The following is a 23,769-nucleotide window of genomic DNA, read 5'->3' on the forward strand; positions in this document are numbered from 1 at the left end:
TCACGCACCAGTTCTTGTGCCTTAGATCTGTGTTCCTGGGACAAATATTGTATTCATTGCTCCATCTCGTCCCAGTGCACACGGTCATATCGTGCTAGCAATGCTTTTCCTGGAAGCATCAATAAGTTTGGATTCTTTATCCAGTGGTGGAGCATCTCCTGTTGTCTGGGAGTTGGGCCTTTTCCTTGCATTGGACACAACCATGTAGTCTAGTGGTAACTGGCCTTTTATATATACTGGGTCCGATGGTGCTGGCTTGTATTTTTTGTCTACTCTGGGGGTAAGAATATAAGCTCTGACCGGGTCGTTAAAAATGAAATCTACATGCCTGATCATCCCCTTGAGCATAGGTAGTGTATGTGATAACCTCTGCGTGGTACGGAGGGTTTCTAAGAGGAAATCCTCTCTAAGGACCCCTTATGTAGCTGCACCCCATGGTAGTTGGCAGCTCTACCCAGTCACTCAATGTAGCCTACACTGTCATCTGGTGAAGAGGGCTTGTTAAGATATAAATCAGGATCATTGCCCGTGGGCAAATTGGTATTGTAATCATCCCATGGGTCTTGCATTGGTTGAGTATCATCCCCATTGTCATCCACATCATCCTGGTTGTCAAGTGTATGTGGTGGTGAATGTTCAGGTGAAATAGGCTGAAACTGAGGTGAAGGAAGTGGAAGAGTTAGAGAAGGAGGGGAAAGGTTAGTTCCAACCATTCTCTTCTTTAAAGGAATGCGGTATTCTTCCTCTGTATCAGTCCTTTTTAAAGTCACTTTAGTGGTGATATGTCCAGTCTGAGGATGAATATACAGCACTTTTTGTTTCGGATTGTCGATCGGCGCATCAAAACTGTCTTTTTTGTGAATCTTAGCACATCTGACTGTTTCGGTGCCAAAGGTTTTGATGCCGAAGTCTGGGGTGTTGGTGTTTTTGGATCCGAATGGTGGGGGTCAGTGCCGGACTTGTGTTTCGAAGCCGAAGGTCTTGGCTCCAAACTTGATTTGAAGGGAGTCTTTTCAGAGCCAGAAGGCTTTTTGGTAGACTTCAGTGCCGAGCCAGAAGGCTGGGCGAGTCGGAAGCATGGTCTCAGTACCAACCAGAGCCCGAGGGCAAGGGTTGTACCGGAGCTGCCGCCTTTTGCGGAATTGTGTCTTGGGACGAGGGGGGAGCTGTACTCACAGTATGTTGTCCATGTGGGATCTCGTCCTCTTGGTCAGAGTCAAGCTCTGGGATGGCGATCGGCTCCTACTCCTCCTCGGTTCCCATGGCCTCACCAGCCTCTTTGTTCGATTGGTGTCCGAAGATGCCCGGACTGGAGCTTGTGTGCTGGCTCTGCATGTCTCGACATCGAGCCAGATGGTCGCGAACTGTCTTCTTGGAGCAGAAAGCCTGGCACGAGTCGCAGTCCTATTCTCTGTGTTTGGGGGCCAAACACAGATTACACACTTTGTGTGAGTCGTGCACGGATATTTCGCGTGACAAAGGGCAGAATTTAAAGGGAGTTCATTCCATTGACTGTGGGTCAGCCCGACGCGGGTAGGCCAGACAGCCTTCCACGAGCTTCCCTATCTAAAGTTTGGGTTTTGCAAGTAAATATGATACACGATAAAAGAGAAAACGCAATCGAAAACAATACAGTTGAGGGTGAGCATCTTGCGCACAGAGGGAAACCAAATGAACCACGTCGAACCGGAGTGCAGCGAAAAGACGGGCGAACCCGAAGGCGGAAAAAAAAAAAAGCTAACAATGGAGTCGATGCCTATGCGCACTATCATCGAAAGGAGGAGTCACCTACCTCGTGACTGGAAAGACTTTGTCGAAGAAAAATAAAGTGCAAACAGCCGTACCCAACACTAGATGGCGAGCTATGCACAGCATGTGATATACAGCTCACATGCCTCGAACATTACATCACAAAAATTATAATATATGTTTGAGGCGTGGGACACCGCATGCCAGGGTTATGCATTTGGCCTGCACCTGTCCAAGAGCTTCTGGTAGGTTATTGGAGAAGAGCTGAAGATGCAGTCATATAAATTGCTGGTCACTCCACTGGTTATGTTACTTTGATATGTGGCTGATGTCCCTAAACTGGTCAGACAGCTTGATGCCCTGCTGCCATTACTGACAAGAAGGCAGGTGGTACTGAGATAGTGGAACAAACTATGTGCAAAGGTGACAGACTGGATACAAACACCCTCTGATGTAAGTTCAGTGCTGAAGTGTATGTCACTTTAATACTGAACAAAAATAAAGTTAGACATCTGGGAGCCATTCTTTCAATATTGCAGAAGACATTGCGCACACTTAGGTAAAAAGGTAGGAAGTGTGATTGATTCATTAATATGAAAATCGGAGACTACTTTTGTTAAAAAGGAAGAATATGTACGTAGTACTACTCTACTTTGAATAAACACTGTAAAAGGTTCTAGAGACGACAAATCCTGTAGTTTACCAACCTTATGTGGAGTGGTAATGGCTATTAAAAAGACAGTTTTCCATGACACATGATGTAAGGTTGATTTGTGAATGGGCTCGAATGTGGGACCCATTAATTTAGAAAGCATCAAATTTAGCTCCCATGAGGGAATGGTAGACCGAAAAAAAACTATACTCACAAGAATCTTGAACAAGAATGGTTGATTTGAAGATTTTCTGTGTGCAGTAATGGCTGCTAAGTGGTCTTTAATTGATTAAAAATGTAGACCCCTCTTGGCCAAGAGAAGTAAATATGGAAGAATGACATTTTATTTCAAATTAATAGAATTAGGTCTATTGTTTTGACACCACATAAACGTTTTCACTTGTGAGCATAACATGGTGGTAGGTTTAAATAGCCATAATGTGCAATCTCAGTTGGAAAAGGTTTAAATGGCCATAATGTGCAATCTCAGTTGGAGAAGATCTATGTACCACTACTGTCTCAGCCAGTCGGGTGCAATTAAATTACTTTTGAGATTCGATTTCTGTAATTTTTGGATTACCAGTGGTATCGGTGGAGAGGCGTAGACAAATGGAGCCCACCAGTTGATTTGATCACAAGGGCATTGCCCACTGAGAGGGATTCTGGCACCCTCGATGAGAAGCCTCGGCATTTTTTGCTTTGCACCGTGGCGAATAAATCTAATGTTGGTGCACCCCATTCTACGGAGATGTCTGGAGTTACCGCCTCCTTTAGAACCCACTTGTGATTTTCTTTGTAAAAACAAGAAAATATGCTTCGACATTTTAAATTCCTGGTATGTGGAAGGCTGCGAGTGACAAACCTCGTTAGTAACAGAGCCACATTGCTTGAGCCTAAAGAGTTAATTGTCTTGATTTTGTTCCACTTTCTTGGTTGATAAAACACACTGTAGTGGTATTGTCTGTTTGAATCATCAGATCCTTGGAGGTGAGTGATGGTAGAAAAACCGTGAGTGCTAGATGCACAGCTTTTAGTTTTAACAAGTTTATGTGGCAAGACAATCTTTCCCTAAATTGTGACATGGTTCATATGTGCACCCCTTCCTGAGAGTGAAGTGTCCATGCCTATAGCTTGTGAAGGGATTTTCTTCAGAAAAGGAACTCCCGCTAGTAGATTGGGAGGTTTGATCCACAAGGTCAGAGATTGTCATGCATTGTCAGATATATTAGATCTTCCTCAAGGTCCAGTTTTTTTTTGTGACCATTGATCCTCCAGACAGTATTGAAGAGGTCTTGAGAAGAGTCTCACATTTGGGACTATGAATATGCAGTATGCCATGGATTCTAGTAGAGAGGCTATTCACCAGACAGTTGGTTTAACTTGCTGGATCATGCGTGCACATTTCATCTGTATTGATGATACTCTCTTCCGAAATAAACCCTTTTTCCTTTTGGGCATCTATTTTTGCAACTAGAAAGGAGAGGCACTGAAGTGGTGTCGAGATCGATTTGTCAAAGTTTATCTGCAAACCTAGTTTGGACAGCAAGTTTGCTGCGGTGATGAATTCTTTCTTCACTTCCATAGAGATTTTGCCTTTATTAGGCAGTCATCTAGATAAGGATATAGAAATATTCCTCAATTTTGCAAGTGAGCTGCAACCAATACCATGCATTCTGAGAAGGTTCGAGAGGCTGACTTTAGGCTGAGTCGAAGAACAGTATACTCTTAATGTTCATTCCTTGCCAGAACTCAGATTTTCTGTGATGACAAGAAATTGGAATGTGGGAATACGCATCCTGTAAACTTATTACGTATAACCAGGAGTCTTTCCTTATGTGTGGATATATCTGATGTAGGGATAGCATCCTGAATTTGATGTATTTGTTAGGGAACCGGAGGTTCAGAATTGGTCAAAACTACTTAGAATGGTGTAAATGTCCCAGGAGCACTACCTGCGGAGATTGTATGGAGGGAAGGAGAGCGCAGGTTGCCACCACCACCACCACCTCCCCTACAAATACCATAGTGACTGTATGGATGTGGGCTATGCGGAGGCTCGACTGGTGGATGAGGCTGATGTTCGGGACCCCGCCGCCCCCCCATAAGACTATGGCCTTTTGAGCAGGCTGTGCAAGGTGGAAGTCCTTGGGAAATGGGATCTCCTGGGCATCTCCAAGCTGGGTGAAATCTGGAAAGATGGGGCACTACTCATTCGCCGACCTGCAGAGAGAATATGAGCTCACAGGGAGTCAGGTTCTAAGGTACCAGCAAATAAAGTATATCCTGGAGAGGGATGGGGTACTACAAGATACTATAGAGGAGCAGTATTGCTCTTCAGACAAGCATGGTTAATCCCCGGACAGCGTCCTGAATCCTTGTTACCTACGCGCCAATAAATCTATCTGGTGTATGTGCGCTCTACAAACATAACCTAACATAACTATCCTCACTTGAATTTAGGGTGCTTAGTACTCCCTTGACAGACCATGTGGTGTCATATTTTATTACACCAGGTGGACCAGATTGTTTTGTATGGGTAGGGAGATGGATTATCTCTGCCTGCTCTGCTTGCGAATGAGTGGCACCCTGCTTCACATACTGTGGGAGTGCCCAGGGATTCAGGAGTATTGGGAGCAGATTGGCACACGAATAGACACGCTGGGCCATGAGATACAGTTTACACTGCAACTGACCGCCCTCTGCCTTTGGAGGGGGAACAATCTTTAGACTGGTATGCACAGATTTTTAGTAACCTAGCCTTAACTGTGGCATGTGTGATCTCCTCAAATATTGGGGAGCAGAGACGAAGGCATGGACTGGTGCATGGGAGCAGAAAGGCAAATATACTGGGCATGGGGATGTCCCTGGAAGTTTAAAAGAATTTGGGGCCCATGGATGAAACTGAAGGAAAGGTGAGGGTCGATTGCAAGGGGAGGATCGAGGAAAGCTGGGATGGGGATTTGTCTCAGACTATGTACACAATGACAGGAAGGTGCAGTCCCACTGAGGAGTTGGTGCCGTAAACAGTCCGGAATTGTAAAAATGAGAAATGATGTACATTTGTGGCCGCATCCCTGTCCACATGCCTTCTGTATTGGGGGGTTTGCTATTATTGAATGGTTTGTCTAAAACACAATAAAAAGCATCCCCTCCACCCCCCTCCCAAAAAAGCTTAGGATGGCTTTTCTTTTAGACCAGAAAATACCTTGAGTAAATACCTTTGTTGATCTGGTTTGAGAGAACCTTCTCTATTGCCCATTTCTGCAGTAGCAAATTGGTCTTGTCTTGCAGATTGACACAGGCAGGGGTGGAACAGGCGGAGGATTGCGTTTGAAGCGAATTGAATATCCTATTTGTACAATGTTTAACATTCACCTGCCCGAGGTTATGGTTTTCTACTCTTCCAGGAAAAAGGTTACCACTCCCACCACAGGAGTGGGGAACTGTGAAGGGGGTGTCCAATTTTTGTTTGGTGTAGGATGAGCTTCTTCCTTTGGATTGAGTGGATTTTTGTAGGAGTGGATCTTTTTTTAAATCTCCTCATGTATGGTCTTTGCGATTGTCTGTGTTGTTGCGAAGACTGACAAAGCCATCTAGGGGTTAGAAACCTATGATAATAGTATTGCCTAACTCTGGGGGTGTACGGTTTGTAAAATGTTTTCTGTTCAAGACCTACAGCTTTAAGGGGTTCAGCCTTGTTCTTAATCTGGAGCATTTTCTCCTCCGTGCGTTGCCCTAATAGGGAAGTATCTGAAAATGGCATGTTTACTATTTTCAACTCGGCATCAGGTTTTAAGGAGGATAACCAAAGCCAGGATGATGATCTTAGAGAAATGCCATGAGAGAAAGAAGTTGCAGTGTTCAACTGAATCAACTGCTGCACTGATCGGTTGATTAGAAATTAGAGAGCCCTCAATCATTTCCAAAAAACCTTGCTGTCTGCAAGTTGGAAGAATAGACCAAAAAGATTTCATGACGTTCCAAATCTGTGATATCTACCCAGAAGAGCAGCTGCACTGGTATTCCTTAAGTGGGTGGAGGATGTGCCACAGACCTTTTTACCAACTGTGTCCATTATTTATCTATCTGTCCAGTTGAGCCATGGATTCTGGAGCAGAAGCATTTTTATGCATAACCGCAGTCACAATGATCAACTCAGGTGTGGGATCCATTTGAAGAAAATCTGAATCCTGTTGTGGAGGCTTATTTTTCTTAAGCAATCTTGGTGTAGCAGCTTTAACAGTAGCTGGATTGAGGAATTTTTCTGCAATGTCTAGTAGACCTGGAAGAAGACCTCGAAGAAGAGGTTTTGGAGCTGCTCTTGGTTATAACGTTCATGAATAACCAAAACGGCTTGTTGAGGAGTGTCTACGTTAATGTTTAGTTTTGTAGCCCCTCTTAGCAAAGCATCTTGAAAAGTAAGGATATCGTCTACCGGAGACCCCCTAAATGGTGACTGAAGGGGAGAGGTTGTTGTGCAAGAACAACATGTGGAGTCAGAATATGGTGACTTCGAACGTGATCTGGAGCGTGAGAAAGCCTAAGACCTTCTGGTAGAAAGCTTTCTAATAAGTGACATGGAAGTAGCTTTGGAGAGCCAAACTAGTGACGGATTCAAAGGCTGTAATGGAGTTTGTACAGGGTCATTTGTAGGTATTAGAGGCCTTATATGACGAAGTGTGGTGATTTGTCTGAGCCACCAAAGCTTTAGATCCTTGAGAAGCCTTGAGAAGCTGTAAAATGGGTGGAAGGAGAGCTAGATCATTCTGGGGATGAAGAACGTCTTACTTGGTAAATTAGACGTTGAAATAGTTGGAATCAATATCGTGCAAGTTTTTTTTGCCGGTAACAGTTTGCTGGAAGAAAAAAAGCAGAAGGAGCCCTATTACTTCAACTGCATCTGGGCAAATGAAGGCTATAAATAAAATATAATGTGTTGGAATTGATATCCACAAATTAATAACAGACAAGAAAAATTAATTAATCCTTCCAATGGATTCTAAATATTATCCACTAACTTTTATGAATTTGTAAGGACGACACCAGATAGTAGTTCAAAAATATTAGAGAGATATATACACACACAAATTAATACAAAAGCATATTCACAGGACAGAAAATAAACATACATATATCCAACTTCCCTTTTACCCAAAAATTGCTACTACAGATGCCAAACTATTATTATCAGTAGCATTCAGTGTTTCGGAGATAGCGCAGAGACAAAGAAAAAACAAATGAGATGAAATCTCTACCCTCTTTTGTGAAAATTATTATATTAATTGATTTCTTTTAAACAAAATTTCAGCTTGTGAAGGGCTTCTCCAATCTGTGGAGTCATGGAGTTTGCAGCAGCGTAGCTGTCTTTTGGAAGTTGAATAAGGAGATTTCCACATCGAATTATGGGATTCAGACGTCGATTGAGAGAGTTATGGTGGTGATGTTGGAGCCATCGTGGTCTTCAGCATCTATGGCGGTGAAAGCCATGACGTCAATTAAGATGCCGAACTGTGCCCATGATGTGTCAAGTTGACCCTTCTTTCAGGGCAAGCATGACGGTGCAGACCCTTTCAAGTGCGAAGTTGGCGTTCTTGACGTTGATGATCGGTGTCGATGAGAGAGACGTCGAGGACGATGTCTGGAAGGAGATTTATATATCTCGCTCTTTTGAAGTCTACACCAGATTCTTGAAGTCTCTCAGAAGAAGGACAAGATGGAGATCTTTCCAGTCTTTCTCTTCTTCTACTCTCCTGTCTTGCATTAGAACTCAGTCTGATGGTCTCTGTCCTTTTTGACCTATTCTTGCAGATGTCCCATCCTTTCATCGGATGTGATGGTGAAAGACAAACCATACATAACGAGTGAGCATCTGAGCTTACCTTCTTCCTGCCACATGAAGGGCAGTTGGTAAATAATGAAGGCATTCCGACTAAATAAAAGTGTCAGAATAAAGAAAAAATTGTTTAACTGAACTGAAGAAATTTTAATATCGATCAAAATGCTTTGCAAAAGTGCTGTAGATAGAAGCAAGTGTTTTTATGGTGTAAATAAAACACCTGAGGTGTTCAGAGATCATGCCTGAAGGAGCTAGAAAAAAGAGCCAACTCTCAGACAACCTGCCACTACAAGGCATTGTGGGAAGGAGTGCTTCTCAGGTTCTTAAAGGAACATGCTTCTTTTTTAACCCCTACCATGTTAGCCTATCAGGCTGCATTTTCTCCTCATGCTTTTGAGGGTATACATTTTCATGACAAATGTACATTCAAAAGCTACTAAATGGCTTCAATTTGTTTTCCAGCATTCAGAAAGAAAATGGCATCTCTTGCAGACTAAACCGAGACTGTATGGAAAATTAGAGTGAAGAACATTCATCAATTACATTTTCCACAAAGTTTATATCTGAAAGTGTTCTGGGGTCAGCCAGGCTGAAGGAAATTATTCAATATTTATGACCATCAATAAAGATCATACAATGCAGGAGTAGCCTTTCTGACAGACGTTTGCCTTAACAGCGTTTGGGATGCGTACCGCAGTAATACGTTATACATGCAATCTTCAAGGACAACAGTGCAGTCTCATCGTGTCCAATTGTTCATACAGTGTTGGGTTCAGCTGTTGTCACCCTGCTGGTGTCTTGGTCAGCTGGCTGTGCCTATTGTAGTAGGTATTGTCACAATGGGGCCCATGTAAGCTTAGGTCTAGATTGAGGGCGCATTAGTTCCCAGTATGTTAACTGTTTATGACAATATGCTGTATGTGGAACCAATCCAATAGCTTTAGTGCTCGTATCAGTCCCCATCTAAGGGCCACCCTTCCTTTAGAAAGATCCAGCAATTCCGGGGGCAGTGTAAGCGTGAGTACACCACCCTTTGTGTCCATATAGCCCTGCCCACTACCTACCTCCCAGTGGTCATAAATTGCTGGGCAATACCAACCCAGATGTAGGAAACCAGTCTCAGTCTCCCTGCAGCTTTCGCAGAGCGCAGTTTTTCCAAGACCCATTTTATATGATCTCTTGGGTGTGTGATGTAGCCTGTGTATGAATTTGTAGTAGAGTCTTCGTTTATAATTTGGCAACAGCTCTGCCATCAATGTGCACCTATATCCTCACAAAGCATTCATGTAAAGTCTCTTCTCATTTCTGCCTGGACCATGGCTGATATATCTGGGGTTTGTCCTGAAATGTCTGCCTATGCTTCTTTTCCTGAGTAGTTAAGTTCGCTCACTGCGGTTTCTTAATATTCATCAAGTTTAGCTCACCCCATTACTAGGGATTCTTTAGCGCACTCTGTAGCACGTCTTCTCTAATCAAGCCAGTTGGTTTCGGATATCTTTGAGGACCCCGCTTGTTTAGGTATGCAGACTCCTCCTATACGTACTTCCCACAGGGTAGCGGGTTATCCGTGCTCTTACGGGCAGAGAAGAACAATTCAGTCTTTGAAAAATTCATCCTTAAATAAGGTGTCATGGAAGGCTCCGCTAGAGAGTCTCCAAGAAAATGCCCTGTGCATTTGTCCAGGAATGCTCGGCTCCAGCAGAACTGGAGAGGTGTCACAAATGGGTCTGTGGAGATAGTCGGCCATGCACTGATATTTTCTGTCACAAGCTTGGGGGCAGTGAGTATCAGTTGGATCTAATTTACATTACAGTCACCCCACATATAATAATAATAGCATTTGTAGAGCGCAACAGCTATCTCAAGCAGAGGTGTCCCGGCACTTCGCAGTCAACAGCAGGTGAGGATAACTGAATCACATATTTTGGTGCTTCGAGTAAGAGGGAAGATGTAAGGTTGTCTGCATTAGGACAGTATGTGCATGCAATTGTAGTAAGTTGCACATGTACAAGTGTGTGTAGTATTCTGAATCGTCATTCTGGATCTGCTGTTGCGTGGGAGGATTGGGGTCCCACGCTTTATTTAGATGGCTACGCCACCTGCATGATGATGATAGATGCCACATATTTGTACTCTAAGTGTCCCCTTGTGCCTATTAATCAAGTCTCCTGTAATAGACAGTTCTATTTAGTGCCTCTGGAAGTATGCCAGCACCTGTCTCATTTTATGGTAGTCATTGAGGTCTGACATTTGATGTCATTGCTTTTGGCATCTCATTTGGTTGGTGGGCATGTCACTGCCTGCATGTTGTTTCTACGCTCTTGGGTTATCCATGAATGTGCTTTATGTCCTGCCTCTTGCTTTGCAAAAGTAGCATTCAAAAACAACTCATTGTGCTTCATTCTCTGAATCTTGAACATTCTCCCTTTACCATCCATCTCTCATGCCAACTTGCCAGAGAAAGCACTGTACTCCACCCACCTCCCATCTAATCTTAACAATTGAAACACATTAGCGTAACTGTAGATGAATAGGACCCATAGGACCTGAAGGCACCTTTCAACAAGTATTTCAATTGAGGGCTGCTTACCCATCAGTCATAGGTCTTACACCACCGGGAATGCAAATAGACTTCCTTATTTACGGGGTTACAGAGAGGTCAGCTTACAACCAATTTTGTAGCAGGGTTGGTGACTAAGCATGGTTACTACTCCTGACAAGTGTGGTTTAGCCTCCGCCCAGTTTTGCTCTTCGTCTTTATAGAAACATTCTTGAACATGGAGTTAGCACCAAGTGCTGCTACAATTGTTGTTTCTGTGCATCTGCATCTTTGGTTTGCATATCTGTTAGAGACCAGCATGTAGCTGCCACTGGGCAGTTCTTAATCGGCGTCACTCAGCTTATCAGCAACTTTGTGTTGGGATTCTGTCCTCTGTGGCAGCGAACATTATAAGCATTGACATGTGATCTTGGCGGCTTGATTGGCATTTGAAAAGAAGTGTGGATTCCTGCTCATGAGGATTCTTAATTTGGCTGGAAATAGGAGGATGTGCAATAAATCTGCTTTCTGCAAGATTCACTTTACATGAAGGAATTAATTTCTTGCCATTTGTACTGTCATTGTGAAATATGGTATATTCATAAACAGGTGCTGTTGAACTGCATCTATCTTTGGCTAGTCTTAGCACCGTATAATAATCTTTGAACTTGAAGAGGCTTGCAATGATCTGATGAGCTGGTGGTCCCAGCGGCAGTCATGGACACAACCAACTGTGGGCCCGCTCAGCTGAGAACAGTGGGGCGAAGAATGCTTCAACAAAGAGGTCTCTCAGCAGTTTCTCTGTATTCTCCCATACCACAGCGATCTGGCTCAAGTCTTCAGTCTTTGCCTTTATTATGCCCAGCACTTTTACCTTATTCATTAAATTCTTGTAGTGCCCTTCCATTGTGTCTTTTGTGTTTGACGTTCACTGTTCAAGTAGACCAATGCAGTTGTCTTGTCCATGAACTATCATTTGATCCAGCCTATCTGAGAATATCTAACTTGGAGTCTATCATCACCACGATGAGCTTCAGGTCTAGTAGCAGGAGTCTAAGATGTGGGTCATTCTCTGCTGCTGAGGTTTGCTTCTTGGTGGCAAGGTGTTCAAACATTGATTGTGCAGCATTATCAAGAATCTGCAATGGTAGTTTTGCTTGTTTACTGTTGCGTTTTCCTCATCTTTGACTTTGTGCAGGGAGGATTGATTAAGTGTTTCTTTGTACAGCTTGACTGAGTTTGACTGACTATTGTAGCCATGTTATTTATTGGGTTGGTCTAGGACCTGGCACCCGTATGAATTGGTTGAATATAAAGTTCTTAGCGGTGCTGGTTGTGTCCCCAAAAGCCCCCTGGGGGTTTTGCTAACAGGGTGGAAAGTGGATTTTGGGTGTGGTTTCCCTTATGATTTGCATTGACGAAATCCAGCCACACCCCAACTGTGATGTATTGACCCAAGGTGTGGGATTACCCTGTAGTGACTGAGCAAAAACTCAAGGGTCAGTGTGCACATACCGCTGGATAGGCCCAGGGCAGTGAAGATCCAGCTGACCGATCCACCTGGGGAAAGGTTTAATAAGCAAAAGGAAACACTCTCAATTGACATGCCGCCCTTCACCGTACCACCATGATTATGGGATTCTCTGCAGCCTGGCAAATCTGCTTGTGCCTCCCATAGTAATTGATGATGGTTGTTGTGGTGGTAATATTTAACCTGCATAGCATATTCACAAGATTGACTATTTGTTAATTCGCTATTGTAATCAAGTTTCTTCTATCAGATGGCATTTGCTTAACCCAAAACTGTTTGTTTGAATTAGATTGTTCATTAATATACAGTCTTCAAACTGGCAGACTGGTGGTTTGCAAATCAATGACAGCTGTCCTTCATGTCATCAACTCTGTAACTGAACTCTGGTGACACGTGCATGTCTGGTAATATGTGCACATTCAGTAGTGTGCATCACAGTATATATAACGGCTAGCTACTGGGATAACTGTTTCATAATCCCTTAGTGGCTTGTACTATCTGAACACAGGGATCCATTGGGAGTGGTCACTCGGCACCCCCTGTTGGGGCTTCGGGTAGACGCACCCCGTCATAAATGCTTCTTGTTTGTTTAAGTATTGGAAGGGGGGATAGATTTCTGGGAAGGATTATGCTACTTACCCAGAGAGCATCTGTTCTTGGCATGCAGAGCTGTAGATTCACATGCTTTGCATACTCCTGTAATCTTGCATTGGGTCTGGATGTTTGCAAGTTGTTTTTCTTCGAAGAAGTCTTTTCTAGTCACGAGGTAAGGTGACTCCTCCTTTCTGTGATAGTGGGCATGGGCATCGACTGAATTGTTAGATTGTTTTCCCACAAGAGGGTGAGAATGGAGTAAGTGAGTGTAGTCTAGAGATGTCCATGCATATGTATTGTAACTAATGCAAGATTGCAACACCTACAGGTGCCCAGCTCTACATGTCATGAACAGCTACTCACTGGGTAAGTAGCTTAATACAGTTGAGGCATGTGTGTTGTAGATACACATGGTTTGTTTGGACTATATAGCAGTATTCTCCCAATGCGGTGGCTAACAAGTAGATGCTGCAGCTGTTTAAAAATGTTTTTTTAGCACTGCTTGCTCAGAGTTGGCTTGTTGGCCTGCTAACACATCCACACAGTAATGTTTGGTAAAAGTGTGTGTGTGGCCCATATTGCTGCTTTACAAATGTCAGCTACAGGGATGTTACCTAAAAAGGCCATAGCCGCTATTATTTTACAGGTAGAATGCACTGTAGGAGGTATAAATAAAGTTTGTTTAGCTTTTGCGTAGCAGGTTTGAATGCACTTAACAATCCATCTTGCAATCCCAGATTTAGAGATGGGATTGCCTTTGTGAGGTGTAGCAAATGTTCTTTCAATGTAGTACAATAACGCTCTTCTGACATCAAGAGTATGAGGAGCTCTTTCTGCTACAGAATAAGGTTGAGGAAAGAACACAGGCAAACTCAACTGATTGATTGATATGAAAAGCAGAAACCACTTTGAGAAGAAATTTTGGGTTGGTGCGAAGAACTACTGTCTTTATGAAGTTGACCGAAGGGTTTTTCTAAAGTTAAAGCCTGTAGCTCACCAACTCTCCTCAATGAAGTGATTGCAATGAGGAAGGCCACTTCCATGAAAGAAACTATAGGGGACGGTTGTGTAATTGCTCAAAAGGTGGACCCATGAGCCATGTAAGCACCATGTTCAGATTCCAAACTGGTGCTGAAGGCACTCTGGGTGGTATTACTCTTAATGCCCTCCATAAAGGCTTTAATCACTGGAACCTTGAACAAAGATAGAGGTCTGTTCTGCAAATATGCATCTACTGCCGCAAGATGCAGTTGAATTGAAGTATAGGCTAAACAAGCATGCTGTAAATGCAGAAGGTAACAAATGATATTTTGAGTGGATGCATCTAGTGGATCAATATTGTCATTAGTACAATATATAACAAATCTTTCCATTTAGCTGAAAAGCATGTTTTGGTAGTTGGCTTTCTTGTTTCTTTAAGAATGGTCATAAATTCTGGAGGCAAGTTAAGATATCCAAACTCTATGACTTCAGGAGCCAAATTGCTAGATTGATCTGCTTGGGGTTTGGGTGTCTGACTTCTCCAGGGTTCTATGTGAGAAGACTGGAATTGACATGCAGCTTTTGATGTGGAACTACAGACAGTTCTAAGAGTGTCGTGAACCACGGCTGACGGGCCCAAGTTGGAGCCACAAGAATCAGTGTAAGGGATGTTTGCCTGAGCTTCCGAACCAGAAATGGATGTAGAGGGAGAGGCGGAAAAGCATAGGCAAATATCCCTAACCAATTCATCCATAGGGCATTGCCTTTGGATAGAGGGTGTGGAACCTGGAGGCGAAGTTAGGGCATTTTAAGTTGTCTACCGTGGCGAACAGATCTATTTGTGAGAATCCCAATTCTTGAATTTATGGAAGGAGAACCTGGGGATGAAGTTCCCACTTGTGTATTTGTTGCCGCCTTCTGCTTAGGAGGTCGGCAATCTGATTGTCCACTCCTGAGAGGTGCTCCGCCAGAAGATGGACACTGTGATAAATTGCCCAACGCCAAATTGTCTGAGAGAGGCGTGACAGTTGCAGAGAACGGGTCCCCCCTTGTTTTTGCTCACAGTACATTGCTGTCATTTTGTCAGTGCGGACTAGTACAACTTTCCCTATGAGGTGAGACTGAAAAGCTCTCAGTGATATATATACAGCAAGAATCTCTAGATAGTTGATGTGAATACCTTTGTACTTGTTGTCCCATAGACCCTGAATTGTGGAGTTGTGAAGATGGGCACCCCAACCTGTGAGGGATGAATATGCAGCACAATCTGTGGAACAGAGTCCGTGAAGGGCAACCCTTTTGATAAGTTTGGTGTGTTCCACCACTGCAGAGAGCGATGGGTGCGGCTGTCTACCAACACTAGATCTGTTAATTGACTCTGCGATTGATTTCACTGAAGTGCCAATCACTCTTTTAGAGGAGCATGTTCAACCTTGCGTGAGGCTCTATCGCAATGCATAATACCATCATCCCTAGCAGCTGCATGAACATTCTGACTGCTAAGTATTGGTTGGTCTGAAACTGTAGTAGCCGAGTTTGAATATTTCGAAATCTGGCTGCTTTGGGAGAAGCTAGAGCTGTGCAAGTATTTAGAGTGTCTTCCAGATAAGACTGAATTTGTGAAGGCTGAAGGCGAGACTTTTGAGCATTGACTGTGAACCCAATTGGTAGAGTAGGTCTAATGTAGTCTGAGTGTGATGTAAGCACTTGTGGGGTGTGCTGGCTTTGATAAGCTAGTCATCCAGGTATGGGAAGACATGAATCTGTTGTCTTCCGAGATGTGCTGCTACTACTACTGCCAGAAATTTCGTGAATACTCTGGGAGCAGTAGTTACTCCGAACGGAAGTAACTTGAATTGATAGCGTTTTACTTGCATCACAAATCGGAGGTATTTGCGATGAGCTGGGTGAACCGTAATATGAAGGTATGAGTCTTAAGTCCAGTGTGGACATAAAATCGCCTTACTGTAGCAACAGAAGAACCTGTTGAAGCGTGACCATGAGAAAATGTTCTGAAAGTATGTGCAGGTTTAATGTCCTTAGACCCAAAATAGGTCTTAAGGAACAGTCCTTTTTGGGGATTAGGAAGTACAGAGAGTAGACCCCTGAGCCTTGGTACTGTAATGGAACTGGCTCTAGAGCTCCTTTTGTCAAAAGAGCTTGTACCTCTTCTTTGAAGAGCTGTAGGTGTTCTGACCAACGTTTGTGGGTACAAGGTGGTATGTTGGTAGGATTGCTGGTGAGCTCCAGGCAATTACCATGTCGGATAATGTCGAACACCCATTTGTCTGATGTTATGGATTGCCAAATGGGGAGAAATTGTTAAATTCTTCCCCCAATAGGTGTTAAATGATCGGGGGAAGTGTAGGTAAGTCACTGCTTATTGGGGGAAGGAGAGTTACGGGTTGGCGTGCCCTTGCCTCTACTTTTAAAATGGTTTCCTCTGTACCCTCCTCTAAAGAAGCATCTACCGGGAGAGGGTTGCGTGTTGGATTTATAAGAGGAAGTGTTAGGGTCTGAGGATGTACTTTTAGACCCTGCTCTATGGAATGAGCACCGATAGCAACCTCTGCTTGAAGAACTCTGAAGTGCTCCCATGGATTTCGCCACGTCTGTCATTTTTCATTTTTTCTAGAGCCTCATCAACCTGAGGTCCGAAAAGATGATGTTTGTCAAAGGAAGTGTTTAAGATAGACTGATGGACTTCTGGTTTAAAGCCGGAAATTCTAAGCCAGGCATGCCTACGTAAGAGAATGCTGGTGTTAACTTCTCTTGCTGCAGTTTCAGCAGCATCAAGAGCACATCTAATAGAAGAGTTAGAGATAAGCTTTCCTTCTTGAACTAGCTCTTGTGCCTTTTTCTTGTTTTCTTCTGGGAGGTACTGAAGTAGACCTTCCATCTCATCTCAGTGGGCCCTGTCATATCTGGCTAACAGGTCCTATGTGTTGGCAATGCGCCAGTGATTAGCAGCTTGAGCAGCTATCCATTTACCAGATGCGTCAATAAGCTTAGATTCTTTATCTGGGGGGAGCATCACCAGAGGTCTGTGAGTTTGCTCTTTTACGAGCACTAGAAACTACCAGGGAATCAACGGGGACCTATCCTGTAATAAAAACCAAATCAGAGGGTGATGGTTTATATTTTTTATCAACCCTGGGTGTTAAGATTTGTGCATGAACCGGACCTTTAAAAAAGGTCATCTGCATGCCTCATCATGAATTTTAACATAAGGAGACTTAACTCTGAGTGAATACCCAATTGTCTCAAATAGAAAATCTTGTCCGTGGAAGCAGTAGGTTTCAGCTATGAAGCAGCTCTTTGTTTTGAAGCAGAAGGTTTCGGCTCCGAAGCAGACTTGTTTTGAGACTGAGGATTTTGGCTCTGAACCAGATTTGTTTTTCGGAGCAAAATGTTTCAGGTCTAAAGACGATTCGTCTCAGCTCGATGCAGAGTCTGATGGCAGAAGTGGTGCGGAAGCCTAATGTTTAGTGGAAGACAGCTTATGAGGTACGGGGGATTTGGTACTCATGACACCCTGTCCCGATGGAATGTCTTCGGACTCCAACTCAAACTCTAGTTCGGAATCGGATTCTTCGACCGAGAAGGCCTGCGCTTCTTCTGCTGCTGCCGCTTCTTCTTGTTCGGACTCTGCTCCGAAGAGCTCCAGAGTCTGTTGAGTGCTTTGGCATTGCATTTCTCGTCGTCGAGCCAGACTAGCTAGAAGAGTCTTTCTCAACCTCAACGAGCGACAGGCCTCGCAGTCTTCTTTATGCTCCGATGCGAAGCACAAGTTGCAGACCTGGTGTAGATCGGTGTGAGGGTACTTCGAGCGGCACCAAGGACAGAACTGGAACGGAGTCTGTTCATCAGCAGAGGGGCCAATCAACGAGGCTAGGTCTGAAGGCCGCCCACAATGTTTGACAGAAGATGACATTTTCGGATCGAATGGATATGCGGAGAAAGGGGAACGCGTACGATGACAATACCGCCGAGCGTAGAATGGATTGAGGACTAAAGGGAACCCGAACGACTATTTCAAACCGGAGCACAGCAATACAAATCCGAACACGATGGTGGAAAGAAAACAATCTAACAATGGAGTCGATGCCCATGCACGAAAGGAGGAGTCACATTACCTCTTGACTAGGAAAGACTTCTTCGAAGAAAAACAACTTGCAAACATCCGGACCCAAAACTAGATGGCAAGAATATGTAAAGTATGTGCATCTGCAGCACACATGCCTCGAACAAGTTATGTTTTATGTAGCTGTCGTGCACAGACTCACTATACATTCATTCCAGAGACCACACATTGAGTTTAATACATATCCAGAAGCTTCGTTATGAGTAATTCATGAGTCGATGCACCTGTGAGAAGACCCGGCATGATTTTGTGGAACGCACGAGGAGTCATAGACAAGATCAAGCATGGGCAGTGCTAAAACAGGTTAAAAGGTTGGGAGCAGACATACGTTTGCTACAGAAGAGCTCTCCTGGGCATTAAGGTACCCTGCCTTGCTAGATATGGTTTCAATCAGATATTCCATTCTTGATTCACTAGGGGTGCTGGGGGCACCTGTATACCAATTCAACGTAGTATTTGTTTTTGCCAACCAAGGTATGGACCGACTGCCACAGGAGGTATACAATTGTTACAGGTACCCTATATGGGGAAACCCGCGCCATTGGTTCTACACATGCCCCACCTCCCATGAGGCAGACATTTGTGGACCTAGTGGTGTGCATGTGAAGAGACCTACCTTGGGGGTTTATTGGTTCTGGAGGGATACTGGTATGATGTAATGGACCAACACATACATAGGGTGGTGCAATCGGTGGTGTAGCGGAGGCAGGCGGGTCCAGGCTAGCTCCTTGGTTGCTGCGTTGTGTCTAGTAGATATCTGGAGAGCCTGTCATCCCTGCAGGAATTGATACACAATTTTTTCCTCGGCTCATGGTTCATTCTCCCGACTTGATTATTTCTTCATGTCCAACAAGTATAGCCAATGAGTATCAGAAGTAGACTTCTTTGCAAGGGGTTTGTCTGATGATTCCCAGACAGCTCTCAAATTTCTTGTGGAATCTGGGAGACCAGCATTCGGCCGGAGACTTTTGCTGCGGCACCTGCAGAATCCTTTCTATTCATCACATATCACATGATCCATTGAAGAGTACTTCACTCTCAACATTCATACGTTGCTTCAGCAGCGACACTATGAAAGGCCTTTACGTTGACCTTGCGTTGCGTAGATATTAGCTATTGCACCAGCGTAGAGCTCAGGCCCTTATAGACACTGAACGGCAGAAGTGGACACTAGAGGAGCGTAGTCGAATCGCTGATGGTGGCCTGGCGCGGCGGCAGTTGGGATAGGCACAACAGCAATACCAACAGCTGCTCCTTGAGAAGGCCAAACAGACCTGGCGGGCGGCAATGTCACCTGCATAAATAGGAGGGTAAATGAAGCATGATGCTGCACAGGCTCTGCCAGACTGCTCACTATCCCACTACGACTCCTGCAGTTCATGACCAGCAAGGACGACTGTTAGTGAACCCTCATGAGGTGGCCCGGAGCTTTGCCATTTATTACAGTGAGATGTATGCCCATTGGAAGACACCAACCCTAGAATAAATAGGCGACTTTGTGGACGCCTTGTCACTCTAGACCCTGTCCAACTGGACAAGGTGATTACAGAGGAGGAGCTCTCCTCTGGCCTTTGTGAAATGCAAACAGGGCAGGCCCTGGGCCCCAACGGATTCCCCTGTGAAAGTTCTAAAGCTTTCCTGACCTGTCCTGGGAAGCACCTCTTAGGGGTGATCATTTCCGCCCTCAAGGGTGAACCATTGCTGCCAGATTGGCAACATGCAGAAATCGTGGCATTCCCCAAGCCAGGCCGACAACCGAGGGAACACATCCTATCACCTGATTTCCCTTCTGAATGTGGAGGCGAAACTCCTGGCGAAGACACCGGCCTGTCGGCTAGTGAAATCCTGGAGTTGGTTCATCTGGAACAGGTGGCCGTTGTGCCTACTCGCTACGTGTCAAAGTCAGACGTGTGTTCAATGCCCAGGCAGACCGCCTGGGGAGGCCTGACACTGTGCTCCTATTGGATATAGATAGGGCATTTGATTCCATCCATTGGGATTACCCATTTGTCCTTCTCCACAGACTGAATTTTGGCTCCAAATTACTCTATTTCAGACTTTTGTATACCAACTTAACACCATCAATTAGGATTGCAGGTGCCTTGTCCAATCCCTTCCAGATTCATAGGGGGACAAAACAGAGTTGCCGTCTATCTCCATTGCTGCTCACACTGGCCTTGGAGCTCTTCACCATGCGAGTCTGGATGGATGCCCAGGTGAGGGACTTCAAGAGGAGTGAGGGATTATCCGATAGGATTGCCCCCTATGCACATGATGTTCTCTTTTTTTCTCACTGATCCGGAGACCTAAGGACCACGAATTAAGCAGATCATGCGCACATTCAGAGACACATACATCCTCTATATGAATGCCGCAAAATTACAGGTTTTCCCAGTAAATGGTTACACTGGGATAGCAAGATGGAAGCCGTGCTTGACATTGGTGGAATATTTAGTTGTATTTGGGTCTCCAGATGCAGCTTTGTCATGGGCTCGGAACTTGGTGTCTGCATTAACCTGGGTGAGAGAGAAGCTGAGGTTCTGGTCACTCTTGCTGTTCTCGATGGGTACAAGGAAAAAGTAGCCATAGTGGACAAAAAACTTGAACTAAAATAAAAACATCAACAACACCTGTTAAATCAATTACAAACTATATTATTCATGTTAAACATATTTATTCATGTTGAACATGTGTTTTCATGTTCAAATGCATCACATTTGTTAAATGCACTTGTGAAGAGGTGCTCCAAAGGGGAGGGGGGGGGGGGGGGTATAAGTGCAGCAATGTGTGAATGTGAAGGTAAGTGAGAGAGGGAGGGCAGTGAGCAGTATATACATCCAAAACGTAAATAGCCAATCCAGCCTTATCCAAGGCTAACCTATTTACAAAACCTAAATGTTAGAAAAGGGGGGACACAGTGAATCTATCACAGTCACTTTTTCCTTGTACCGAACTTTACCCAGGTCCTAGTGACGTGTCTGGGGTAACCCCTTTATTTTGTAACTCGTTGTCCTTGATGGGCAGATCGGCGATTTTCAAAATGGTTTCCCTGCTCCGTCTGCAGAATCATCCCTACGTCATTCCCCAATCATGGTTTAGACAGCTTAATGAAGTTCTAGGAGGGTTCCTCTGGGAGGGTGTGGGGGTGTATTGCCCTCAGAACCTGTGAACATTCCTCATTTTGTGGGAGCACGGCTGCAGCAGACATCTCCTCCTACTACTCAGCATCCCACCTTTCAATCATCAACTGTTGGTATTGCTCTCTGGAGGATCCAACGTATACGTTTGAGAATTGAGCAATGGGTACCACCCCTGTGCTAGAATATGCTATGATGGGGGTGAGTATGGAAACGCTCCCTGCGGCAGATGAGATGGTGGGGGAAATTGGCCGAGCACTATGGCAGGGAGGATTGCTATGCCAGGTGACCCAACTTGAGAGGTTTCGGGTATGGAACATTATTGGGATTTCTTTACTGGGTGATGTGATGCAGGGCATAATCTTAAAGTCATTTCAAGAGCTGCAGACAATACCGACTGCATCACAGTCAATTCCATCGGTACTAACAATTACGCCATCACACCATACATTAGACAACATCTGGATCTCCCGGAATTCAGCCCACTGGAGGGCAAGCTCCTCCTGGGGGAATTTGGGATCCCATAAAATAACGAAAATATACTGGCCCTAGTAACAAATAGCTCTAATACATTACCTGCACTCCGTGCGTCATGGGAAGCGGACCTTGGCACATTAGATCGTGGCGATTGAAGTGAGGCTTTTTGGGGGACCTCGCGAGGCAGCAATTTCAACAAGTCGTCGCTTGATACAAATATCTGCCTAGAGCTTACTTTAAGAGACATCTGTGGCGTATGGGCACCATAGACTCCCAAATCTGTCTTCGCTGCAAGATGGAGGATAGTACATTCCATCATACAATATGGACAGCACTAAACCGGTTATGGCGGAGAGGTAACATCCTGAGTGAGGTCCTTTTATGGACGATTCCAATGGACCACAAATTGATCCTCCTCCACTGTACAGACAGCATGGGGAGGAAAAGGTACAAGCAGCAGCTTCTTTTCTTGAGACTAATTCTTGCTAAAAGGGATTCAAGGCATGAAAGGTGAAGGCCCCCCGTACTCTCAAGGTGTGGAAAAGGGTGTCGATCACTGCATGGGGAGGAAAGCTGCCTGCAGTATATTTGGCTAGGGGATGTCCCCAAAACCCCCCTTAAATTTGGCAAAAATCAGCAGATTATAGGGATTATGTTTTAGAACCTACTTGTCCCGTCAACTCTGGTCTTGATGAGGAAATTCGGAGATATGAAACTGACCGACTGGACACTCTCACACAATATTGATAATAACAATGTTGTACGTAATGCGGATTGCTGGTTGGTGCGGTGGAATGGGTGCGACTGTCTGTGCAATTTGTTTGTTTCGGTTATTGGATATGCTGATTCAATGCCTGAGGTAGAAGTTGTGGCCAACCCAGTCCATCTGCTAAAACCCAATAAAACATTTTTTTTTTTAAATCAGAAAAGCAGGTAATGTGTAGCAAATTAGTTTTCGTGTCACCCGCTTTTGTTGGTCCGACAGCAAATCTTTTTTTCTGGATTGAAAATTGATATGCTCTTTAATTCAGCTACTTTAATCCCTGAAAAGGAATGTCTGAAGGACATGTATAGAAGAGGAATTTCAGGCCCTTTTCAAACTAATATATTGTACCACGTTTGCTTTTCTCAGTTCGTCCGATACAAGATGTAAAAGCCTAAGGAGTATGGATTTTCAAACTGCATTAAGTGTTGTTTTTACTGTCTTAGAATATGCTAAAACCCGAGCTGACTGTACACAATTTGTTTACAATTAATGAATAGGAAGGAGATGAGAACTCAAGTTACCTTTCGCAGTTCAACGGTCACTTCATTTCTGTGCCTTCTCATGGTCTGTAACAAAATAAATATATTAGAAAGAAACAAAACTAAGCACTTAAATTCAAACTAAATGCACATTTTTTTAACACAAGAAAAACGATGCAATAGCTAATTCATCATCGAAATAAAAAGCAGTAACTGAATGAAAGATTTGGGGTAACATTTCTGCATGGTTTCAATTATTTCAAAGCCCTTCATGGCATGAATCTGTCCTAATAAAAGGATAGAGTAGTTAAGACTATATGAATCTTATCAGTAGATAGTATCAATTAAGTTAGACATCTCCAGAATGCTGTGGTTGACCAATAAGCTGTGTTATGGCATATTCAAGCTGCCTAATTTCCTACCCAACGCTTAGACGCCAGACACACTTTTCCACTTGCCCATCACTATTGATCCTTTGCCCACAATAAGATCATTTTGCTTTCTGGTGTGTGGATCAACCGCCACAAAAATATTTCTGTCAACGGATTCCTGGCATTATTCTTAAGTTTATCTTACCTCAACTTAAAGCACTAGAGATTCTTTTCAATCAAATACCTCTAAACGTATCAATATGCATCACAGCATGCTAGCACTCTGTGAAAGTCCTCACACAAAATATCAAAACTGACTGATAACTGGTGTAGACCAACATACATTTTTCCACATAGACAGTGGCTAAAATGTGGTTCCATTTAGCATCACAGAACAGTGTCAGGAACAGAAATTCACTGCATTGCCGCTCATCTAACTATGCACATGTAGCAGAAAAATTGGACCTTGAACCAGTGAGCAAGGTCTGGTTAGTGAGCGAAATACAGAATCCT

The 23,769-nt window shown here is 44.0% G+C and overlaps 1 protein-coding gene across 2 annotated transcripts in view; it reads right to left on the reverse strand.

The window, feature by feature from the left end:
* The window catches only part of KPNA3 (karyopherin subunit alpha 3), a 743,375-nt gene that overhangs the window by 570,514 nt on the left and 149,092 nt on the right, over positions 1 to 23,769 (reverse strand). For both annotated transcript variants that reach the window (XM_085621926.1, XM_085621927.1), the window contains one exon: positions 22,928 to 22,972. In XM_085621926.1, the coding sequence (XP_085478052.1) occupies positions 22,928 to 22,972 (45 nt within the window). The remainder of the gene's footprint in view (positions 1 to 22,927; positions 22,973 to 23,769) is intronic.

The sequence above is a fragment of the Triturus cristatus genome, chromosome 8 (genome assembly GCF_964204655.1).
Source record: "Triturus cristatus chromosome 8, aTriCri1.1, whole genome shotgun sequence".
NCBI classification, from domain to species: Eukaryota; Metazoa; Chordata; class Amphibia; order Caudata; family Salamandridae; genus Triturus; species Triturus cristatus.